Below are 11,318 nucleotides of genomic sequence, written 5' to 3' on the forward strand. Positions count from 1 at the left end.
TTCATGAGGAAATCAGCCTTAGAGGAGTTCCTCTGTAATCAAAGCATCATAATAATCTCCTGCAGGCATCTGCAATAATCCACCGAGCAGCTCAATAATCCCCATTAGCTGAATCAAACTGACCCGAGTGTCAACGCTTGTGTGAAGTCAATTAATCAAACCTTTCAATTATATCCACAGGAGAAACAGCAGAGACTGGAGATGTGTTTAGCACGGCACCACAGCGACACCTGCAGACTGATGATGGCATCTCAACACTGGTAACAAACTAATGACAACTGTAGTTTGTATTATTACTCATTTCAGAATAAAAACACTTTATTAGTGTCTCAAATGACTCTATAACACTGCAGGCAAAGCTTTTATTCAACAAATACACTTTGTCATTAGACAATGACCTGAAAACTGTCAAATCTGCACTGAAAAATATTTTAGTTTCCATATTTAATGATTCCCAAGTGTTGACTGTTTATTTTGTGGTGGTGAATTGCATTATGGGATGTTGATCTCTGCCCACCTTTGATGTTGAAGATTCAACTGTTTAACAAAGTGACTTTAATTGACATTTTATATAAATGATATAATGAATAAGAAATAATATCTAGAGAAGTAAAATAGCAGAGAATGTGCTGTTGTTTATTACAAGGTTTCTGTAGTGTAATATACACCAACACAGACAATAAAGCACTGCAGACTAGACATGACTATAAAAAACACTTTATATTACTTTTCAAGATTAAAAGTAGTTGGAAGAAAGATCGAGATCCCATAATGCAGTTCAGAAACAGAAATAAATGGAGAAAAATAAAAAATATGAATCACAAAATAAGGAAAACTGCTAATTTACCAATATTTCTGACAGTGTAGACTTACAGTAGTAACTTTTCATTCTACCCTAGTTTTTTTCCCCCAAAAAGCAGCTAGCAGGAAATTTAGCAATTATTAACATTTATTTGGCAACACAATTCACATGCTCAGATCAGTCAATCATTTGTGCGCCGGTTCTCTTTCTGCAGCGCTGGTTACACTCAGTGACAATGCATTGATTCATTCATTCATTTTCTTTTCAGCTTAGTCCCTTTATTATTCTGGAGTCACCACAGTGGAATGAACCGCCAACTTATCCAGCACGTTTTACGCATAAACATGTTTAGCTGGCCTCTTCACTGAGGCCAGCTTCCAGCCTCCGCCACTGAGACTGCAGCTCTGCACTAGACGTTTGGCCAGCGGAGAAATTAAAATGGTCGTGCCCATCTGAGCCTGGTTTCTCGCAAGGTTTTTTTTCTTCACTTCCGCCTTTAGTGAAGTTTTTCCCTCTCCGCTGTCGCCACTGGCTTGCATGGTTCGGGATCTGTAGAGCTGCGCATCGTTGGATTTGCTCTTCAGTATTTGGACTCTCAGTAGTGATTATTAAACCACACTGAACTGAACTCAACTGAACTGAACTTAAACACTACAAACTGAACTACACTGTTCCTATTTACTGTGACCTTTTATGTGAAGCTGCTTTGACACAATCTACATTGTATAAGCGCTATACATGAAGGTGAACTCAATTGTATACGCAGCGGATGCCCTTCCAGCTGCAACCCATCACTGGGAAACATCCATATACACTCATACACTGGGGATACTTTAGCTTACCCAATTCACCTGTACCACATGTGTTTGGACTGTGGGGGAAACCGGAGCACCTGGAGGAAACCCACACCAACACGGGGAGAACATGCAAACTCCACACAGGAACACCAACTGACCCAGCCGAGACTCGAACCAGCGACCTTCTTGCTGTGAGGTGCCACCACGTCACCCACAATGCATTGATAATAAGTAAATATGCATTGGATGAGAGTAAGAGTAACAAATTTACCCAAGTAGTGCATCACTTTTTTTTTTGGCCTTTTTTTTTTTTAGATAGGACAGTATTTAGACAGGAAGCGAAGTTGGAGGAGGGGGGGGTGTAGAGAAATGTCCTTGAGCTGAGATTTGAACTCAGGATGCCCTGACGTGCTACTGCACCATATGTCAACGCGCTAACCACTAGGCTATTGCGCTGACCCAATAACTGCATTACTAATATCTACTGATGTTTATACAGTCATTCGAGTTCCCTAAAATTATTTAAAAAATAACAACAAATATTCCCAAAAACTTTCTGGGGCCCAAACTCCAAAACTACTGTAGAGTTGCGTGTCCAACATCACAAGAGGACAGCAGAGATCAACGTCCCATGATGCAGTTCACCACAAAATTGCTAGGTTGGGAACACTGATCACTAGAAGCAAGTCACAAGCTGTTTTTCTCTCAGTGCTTTATTTTTGTTCTGCCTTTTAATAACTGATGTAACAGTTGACCCGGGGTCCGTTCTTCGTACGTGTATTACTCAATTGACTTTATTTAGTTGTTGACTATTTGACATGATCCAGGATCGTTTCATTCTTCAAAACTCATCCGAGAGTTGTTGTTATAGCAACAGTTCCGGTAGCTCAAACCTGCTAGGGAGCAGGCTTATTTCATGTAAACAGGTTTAGATAGGGTCTGTTCAAGCAAAAGTAATACTGAAAGTATGTACCAAACGCTGATATTTTCTTACAGTAGTAATCAATAGATGATATACACTTGGGAGTGAAAGTTTATATATATATATATCACATTTATAATTTATAATAATTAATCATATTTCATATTAAATATTTGTTTATATATAAGTTTAAAAATATTTATAAATAAAACTTAGCAAATTAAAGCAGAGTTTCCCAACCCTGTTCCTGAAGGCACACAGTCCACATTTTCCACCTCTCCCTAATCAAACACACCTGAATCAACTCATCAGAACATTAGAAGAGACTCCAACACCTGAAGTTAATGGGCCAGAAAAGGGAGACATCCAAAATATGTACTGTTGGTGTGCCTCCAGGAACAGGGTTGGGAAACACTGAATTAAAGTACAAAAACGGGGTGGTTGTCCTCAAGCAGATCAAAGAGAACATTTATTAATACGGATTTTTTAGATACAAATGCTACTATTTAAAAGGTACCCATCTAGCTTTAGAACAGTTTCTGTAAGATAATAGACATGCACAATATTCAACTGTTTTGTTTTTTATAAAGAAATAATAGTTATGCATGTTTTGACAGCTAATATGCTGGTGATTTGATGCTTTGCAAAAGTTGTAGATGCCTTTACCAATATCAAAATGGTTTGTTGTGCTGCAAAATTTATGTAAATTCCTTGCGCTGATAAAGAAACTAAAATGTAAAACTAAATAAATTGCTAAATACTTTTGACACATGAAAGTATAAAGGATGAAGCCCACAACCAATCTGGAAAGTAATTGCTTATCATATTTAACAAACCGTTTCCTATGAATTTGATGTAATTTTGCTCACACTGATAATTGAATATTAATCAGATGATGTCATTTCGCTGAGGTGCCGTCAGCCAATCCTTGCATTGCTGATCATGATTACGGGGATCGATAGATCTGTCCTTCACAACACACGCAGGGATCTCAGATCAGTTCATCCAGACATTTTAATCTGATTCCTGAACTTGTTTGAAGAACCAAATTAGCCAGAAATCAGTTATCAAGACTGAAAGATCCAGGATCTGCCAAATCATCTTAGATCATTTAAACAAGACCCCTGAATGCAGACACACAGAACCAATACAGAAGAGAGACGTCCATGCAAATGTTTATTCTACTTAAATTTAAACTCGACTTAATTTGATAATTAAATCTAAATGTATAATTCGGGAGTCAGAGACAGTCAAAAATAACTACAGTAGAAGTCTTTAAGAACACCCATTTTACCCCTTTTCAATATTTAAGAGAAGTCTTGTGTCTCCAGCACGTCTTTAAAGAATTTCTGCTGTGAACACACGGTTACTGTTTTTGTGGACTGTGCCTTTAATGCTAGGTCTCCACACCCACCGTTCCCACGTGCCTGTCAGTGTCTCCATCAGATAAGCACCATATCCAACTTGAAGCAGATCTCACATAACGTGTGAGAAATGCTACAGTAAGACCTTTACCAATGATTATTTGATGTATTTTTTGTGGAGTTGCAATAAATCACACAATGCCATTACAATGTTAACGCACGTTTAACTTTGCACTGATTTTGTACACAAACGTGATAGGATACACTTTAATACCCACTGCTGTATGGATATCAGTTATGCTAATGTACAAAATAAACCTGATTTAATGTCCACAAACCGGGATTGAAGCTTCTTTTATAATTGTGCTGACATGTGGCTGCAGTGATGGTAAAATTGCTTTAATTCATTACACACTGATTTAAAAACGTGTTAAACTCACTCTTGATCACATTTGATGATGATCACAGAGAGCTGAACAGATCTTTTAAACCCAGTTGCTTTGCACACATGATTATATGAGTTACTACGAAGACATATGTGGCTGTCAATCAATTCGGTGGGTGGGGAAACCACACCGGTCATGTTGGGCTTCGAAATGGGGATTTAGATTCTAGTTTAACATCAGGAAATAAAATAAAGACTTCATAATAAGACTTATTACTTTAGGAAAACTTTAGACCATTTATTCAAAACCATTTCATTAAAGTTAATAAACAAGTTTATTCAGGAGACAAAATACATACAATTCTAAAAATCCCCCATAAATTTGAGCTGCATAATCCAAACATGAACATAATCCTTTATTTTTTTGATCAGCACATGATTTAAGCTTGACACTGGCTTTAATTATTCCTAAACAAGCGAGAACATTCATTTACTGCATCAGAATGAACAGACGTTGCCCTCTAGTGGCCGATGTGATCATTAAAGACAGTTTATTACTTAGAAAACCCATTAAAACACACACAAACAGTAGCTAAAATGTTAACACTATATACACAACGACTTAAATAATGCATCAGTTCAGTGAAGTAAATGTCCTGGACGCGTCACCTGTGTCCGAACATCTCCTGCGAGGCGTAGGTCATGTAGAGAAAGCCATCTTCATCTTTGTGGTCTTTATAAAGCTGTGCCATGGTCATAGACATGCTGGCGATGCCAGAGTTATTGATGAGCAGGTAAAAGGCCTGATTGGGCATCAGCGTCATCCGATTCCTGACAAAACCAAAGCAGACGTGAGGGAAAAAAGCCCAGCGTGAGAAACGGCTTAAACCCACACAGGTGACGATCAGCTGACAGCAGACCCAGACCAGCTCAAACACTCCCACAGGACATTATATTATATGCTCAGATTAGATTTATAGACATCTGAATTATTTCATGTTTAATCATTGAAAGTTTACAAATATTAACGTGACAAACCAGTAACACAATAACTAAAGTATGCAGAAATGCATTTTACAGATCATTTATATTTTGTTGCATTATAAATTATATTTATATACTATTAAAAAGCAGAAATGCAGGTTACAGAATTCTTTAGTCTTAACATTAAATTATATGCATGGTTTATAAGCAAATATTTCAAGTTTACACAAATAATAAAATGACAAATTACAACAAAACATATACTGAAATGCATTTTACAATATATTATAATTGCTGCATTAAATATTTTTAATGCAACATTTTTCTCTAAAAAGTATATAATAGTTGCATTAAGTACAGAAATGCATGTTACAAAATGAATTTCTTAGTCTTAACATTAAACTATGAACAATATTTAATTCTGAATCATTTCATGTTTAATAATTTAAACCGAACAGTTTACACAAATATTAAAATGGCAAACAAAAATAGGTTAATAATAGCTGTAGCATTCTTAAAATGCATGTTATAGAATTTATTATTTGTCAGTCTGAACATTAAATTATATGCATGATTTATATCTTTATTTATTTATTTTTATTTATTTATTCTTTTGCGTGAATTTATATAAATTCTAAAATGACAAATTACTAAAGTTCTGTATGAACATGCTCCAGTAATTATTGCATTAAAGTCCTGAAATGCAGGTTACAGAATTTATTTTTTTGTAGTCTAAGTTAATAAACAGAATGTCAATTAAAACTAAATTTAAATTAAAATGTTTAATAAAATGTTTACCTATTCAGCTTATTTTTTCAGCATTCAGTATACTTTAATTGCCTACATTTCAATTAGCAAATACTTTACATGGTAAAACATAAAATTCTGTCTAAAATGTAGTCAATTAAATTACTTAATTTGAGATTTATAATAATATTTTAACCACCACAAAACTTTCACTTCAAATAGAATATATTTATCAATGCCCCATCATCATTAAGTGCATTTACATGAAACTTCTGCGCTTTAATTTTTTTTTACCTTTAGTATAGTTTAAACACACACAAATGGAGTTTATAAATGAGTGCAACCCTCACACATCTTAATATTTTACAGGATGCTTCAATATAATAATAATAATAATAATAATAATAATAATAATAATAATAATAATACTGAAGTCAAAACAGGAACTAATCTAACAAAAACAAAAAGATCATTCTAAAGAAATTAACACCCAAATTAGCATGTTTAAGGTTTAATAAACAGGAAAAAAATAATGAGAAACAAAAATACATCATGTTGAAATTTGTAGTTTGTAGTGGTTTCTCCAATGGGTTTGATTATAAATGTATTGTCTTTGCATTCCTAAAGATGTTCAGTGGCCAAACTCTTATTTTAAATTAATTTCTGATTAATGAAATAGACCGGTTTAATGCACCACAAATCGTCTATATTCACAAAAAATATTTAATAAAAACATGCATTTTTAAAAGAGGGTGTGCTCAGTTATGCTGACCACTGCATGTCACGGTCTCTTTAAATGCAATTACAGGAATGCACTGAAGGAACTCATACTTGCTGGGAAATTTTATTTTATAAACGACACCACACTGAACTGAGCTAAACTGAACTGAACTTAAACACTACAAACTGAACTACACTGTTCCTATTTACTATGACCCTTTATGTGAAGCTGCTTTGACACAATCATCATTGTATAACCGCTATACACATAAAGGTGAATTGAAAACGAAGGTTTCTTTAAAAACAAAAATAGCAACTCAAGACTTCTTGCATTAAAATATAACATTCAATTAATTTAGTTTAATTAATAAATATGCTTTTTCTTTAAATGCATGATCTTTCACACTTAAAAGCGATTAGTTGACTAACAACAAAAAAAGGTGTTAATTGTTGCCTTATAATTATTATTAAGTAAATAAACTGCGTAATAAGTCAATAGGTTTGAACATTACATTCACTTAGATTACCTGATAATAAATGTGCTTTTTAAAAATATATATGATCTCACACTGTAAAAAGCGAGGAGTTAACTTTAAAAAGTGTAAACTCGTTGCCTTAATTAAACTGTGTATAATTATTAAAGTCAATAGGTTTTCTAGCTTTAAGTAAAATTAATTTGTTAATTTTAAAACAATGGGTTTACTCACTTTTTAAAAGGTAACAATGGCACTAAAGTGCAGGCAAACTGATTTTGTTATTGTTTTTTTTATTTCATTTTCTCCCTTTCCTGTTTATTTAACATTTCATTTGTGTAAACTGATTGTAGGCTATATTCGTTTAATGTATTCCTTACATTATAACACACATTGATGGAATAAAAAAGGCACATATTTCAGAGTTTCGCTCACCTGATGATGGTGACGAACTGGGTCATGGTGAGCTCCTGAGGCACGAGGAACTTGGTTTTATCCAAAGGCGGCAAAAACTTCTCTCTCTGATATCGCTCGATTATTACCTCAAATGAAGAGCACATTTCACTCAAACACACACACTGATCGGGGAACACACACATAAACACAAACACACACACTACTCACCGGGATCTTAGTCGGAAACTTAGTCCGTATTCCCGCCACCTCTTGTTTCCTCGTTGCTGATCGATCACCAATATCACCAAAAAACAAACAACTGTTGAATTTCACAACACAAACACACACACATAAGCTCGAATATGTGATATAAAGACACATACCTAAGCTCTTCCTCTGTTTGAAGGGTTTGGGATGTGGAGTTTTCTCAAACGGAGGCATGTTGAGCTGCACCTCTGACCTGCGCACTAATTGCTCTCCGAGCGCACTAACACTAATTAAATACTGCACCGGCGGTGACGTCACTGCGCATGCGCTCCGCGGAGATCGCGCGATATTAATTTGTTTTAATTTATTATTATTTTATTTTGTTTTTGACAGTTTTTGTCCTCTGTGTACACTAAATGTTATTTGTGATAAGTATACTGTAAAAAGTTACTGGTTTTATTAAACCCACACTGTAAATTAGCAGTTTATTCTCGTTTTACGTTTTATTTTTAGTTTATTTATACTCTTGAATTGCATTATGTGATCTTGATCTGTTTTCCAATAACTTTTAACCTTGAAAAGTTGGAAAAAAGTGACTTTTATGAACAGGTTTAATAGTTTAAAGTGCTATATTGTCTGGGTTGGTGTTGTAAATTACGCTACAAACACCTTGTAATAAACAGCAGCACATTTTCTGTTATTTTACACACTCATTTCTCTATATTTTATTTCTTATACATTATAACAAGACGATCCAGCATCTTTTAGAGTGTTTAAGTATAATAAGAAGAATTATTGCATTATTAAAATGCTGAAATGCAGGTTACAGAATATATTCTTTGTTAGTCTTAGTTAATAAACAGAGGAAATAAGTGAATTACAACATTTAAATAAAGTTAAAATTATTAATAATAACAACACTAGACATTTCATTCATGTTAACAAAGGAAGTTGTGTGTTAAATAAAGTAACTTATGCAGCATACTTATGCATATACAGATAGATAGATAGATAGATAGATAGATAGATAGATAGATAGATAGATAGATAGATAGATAGATAGATAGATAGATAGATAGATAGATAGATAGATAGATAGATAGATAGATAGATAGATAGATAGTCTTATTTCTGCATAATTATTTTGTGAATGTTCAAGCATTTTAGAGTGTATAATAAGAGAATAATAAGTGTAGAGAGTAAAATCAGTATGCCGATACACATTCCTGAAATGTTGCAGGTAAATGAGGCTGTGAATGAATCTTTGTGTCTCAGAAATGGATGCGTGCGTATTTAAAACAGAGGATAGTATTGTAGTGTTGTATAACAGTTTGTGCATGACATGAGTACTTAAACAAATGAATCCTCTGTGAAAATATTACAAGCATCTGCTGGAGTCTGCTCTGTTATGTAATGTTAAAACATTCATTTTATGCCATTTTGATGCTTTGCACATGATTATTGTATTAAAACACAAGTGTGTGTGTTTTTAAAGTTTGTATGTTGTGTTTTAGTAAACTAAAGTGAGTGTTTGTAAGACTGTGAGTGTGTACAACTATTTCAACACTGAACAATAACTCTGTGTAAGAATGTTTGGCAGAATAAAGAGTAAAACGTAGTTGGACTACAAGTCCCAGCATGCCCTATGCGTTCTTCTCTGATTGGCTGTTTATGGAACGAGTTGTTTGTTCTGTCCAATCAGAGCGCTTCGTGCTGGCTGCGATCTGTTGACCTGTTTGTGGGCGTGAAATGAGCGGAAACCAGCGTAGTGCGAATCATGTCAGTGAATCGGTTCAATTGAACGGTTTGTTTACAAGACATTCGATCTTAAAAGGTATGAGCGCGTTTGACTTGCTCCTTATGTTTGATAAATATATGATTATATTTGTGGTGAAAGGTATTTTTTCACGATTGTTTTTTTTTTTTTTGCGATATATGTAATTTCCGGTAAGTTATGTTTGTAAACAACGTCACTTTAGTTAGTAAGTAGTTTGTACTTTATCTTGATGTAAAACTTTTATACAACTAAAAATGTTTAAAATAAAACCAATAACTTGCTTCAATACTATAACATTGCTAAGAAAAATTAAATAAAATAAAAAATAAATATACACACACATATATATACATACATATATATATATATATATATATATATATATATATATATATATATATATATATATATATATATATATATATATATATATATATATATATATATAGTTATTTTGTTAATTTTTAGGAATCAGCAAAAGAGAATTCTGAACAATTTCTAGATGAACCTTTTTTTGTCAACATTACTATTATCAACTCTTGTTTTCTACTGTTTTATCCCAAACTATTTTTCATTCTGTCTTTTTTATTAAAAATCTAATTAAATAAATAAAAAAAAACTATATCAGCAACACTGATTACTTAATACATATATATAAAAAGGACTTGACCTTTTACTATAAACTCAAATCATTTATATAATATTTTGTTGCTTTGATTACTTTTATTATTCTCATTATTAGTTTGAAGTGTCATCCAAAATGATTAAATGTAATGTAAATAATAAAGTCTAATATAATTAAAATAAATACAAAAGTGAAAAAAATAATTGTAAGTAATATTTTATTGAACATATTCACATAAATATAATAAAAACCTAAAAACTCAATTCAGCTTGATTACTTTATTATTCTTATTATTAGGTAAATGCTGTCCAAATGATTAAATCTAATGTAAATGTAAAAATCTAATAAAAAAAAAAATGAACCTAAAATATATAATTACAATTAATATTTTATTGATGAATAACACAAAATATGATCGAATAAATGCATTAAAAATAAAGTATAAACTCAATTCAGCTTGATTAATTTCTCATTACTGCACTAAAGAGTCATCAAAATGATTATGTTATGTAAATGTAAAATTCTTTTAAATTAAATTGAATACAAAAGTAAAATATGTAAATGAAACTCAAACTTTATTGATATGTAACACTAAAATATTCTCTATATACTAATTATATATATATATATATATATATATATATATATATATATATATATATATATATATATATATATATATATATATATATATATATATATATAGATATTTCATTCATTCATTTTCTTTTCAGCTTAGTCCCTTTGTTAATCTGGGGTCACCACAGAGGAATGAACCGCCAACTTATCCAGCACATGTTTTTACGCAGCGGATGCCCTTTCAGCTGCGACCCATCACTGGGATACATCCATTCACACACATACGCTATGGACAATTTAGCTTACCCAATTTACCTGTAACACATGACTTTGGATGTGTATATATAATTTATATATATTATTTATATATGAAACTATAAGATTTATTTACAATTAATATTTTACTGATGAATTGCACAAACATATACCTCCATATTAAAAATATATGAAAAACTCAATCGGCTCACTAATCGGCTCGACGGAATCAGTTCACTGAATCGGCTCACATGAACGATTCACTGTTGATTCGAGCAGCGCTAG

The 11,318-nt window shown here is 32.6% G+C and overlaps 1 protein-coding gene across 1 annotated transcript; it reads right to left on the reverse strand.

Moving 5' to 3' along the window:
- Nucleotides 1-4,804: 4,804 nt before the first annotated feature.
- On the reverse strand, nt 4,805-8,081 carry map1lc3c (microtubule-associated protein 1 light chain 3 gamma). The gene is made up of 4 exons (XM_056468311.1): nt 7,974-8,081; nt 7,819-7,874; nt 7,630-7,736; nt 4,805-5,101 (listed from the first exon to the last, which is right to left on the reverse strand). Exons 1-4 carry the CDS (start codon nt 8,029-8,031, stop codon nt 4,936-4,938), a joined length of 387 nt encoding a protein of 128 aa, XP_056324286.1. The 5' UTR covers nt 8,032-8,081; the 3' UTR covers nt 4,805-4,935.
- Between the last annotated feature and the right edge of the window lie 3,237 nt (nt 8,082-11,318).

The sequence above is a fragment of the Danio aesculapii genome, chromosome 11 (assembly GCF_903798145.1).
Source record: "Danio aesculapii chromosome 11, fDanAes4.1, whole genome shotgun sequence".
Lineage (NCBI taxonomy): Eukaryota > Metazoa > Chordata > Actinopteri > Cypriniformes > Danionidae > Danio > Danio aesculapii.

Bases quoted from the DNA above. Each gene is read 5' to 3' on its own strand.
- map1lc3c (XM_056468311.1), bottom strand. From the start codon at position 8,031: ATGCCTCCGTTTGAGAAAACTCCACATCCCAAACCCTTCAAACAGAGG. The intron at 7,875-7,973 runs GTATGTGTCTTT...GTGATCGATCAG, and splicing joins CAAACAGAGGAAGAGCTTAG to CAACGAGGAAACAAGAGGTG. The intron at 5,102-7,629 runs GTGAGCGAAACT...TGGTTTTGTCAG, and splicing joins CAGTTCGTCACCATCATCAG to GAATCGGATGACGCTGATGC.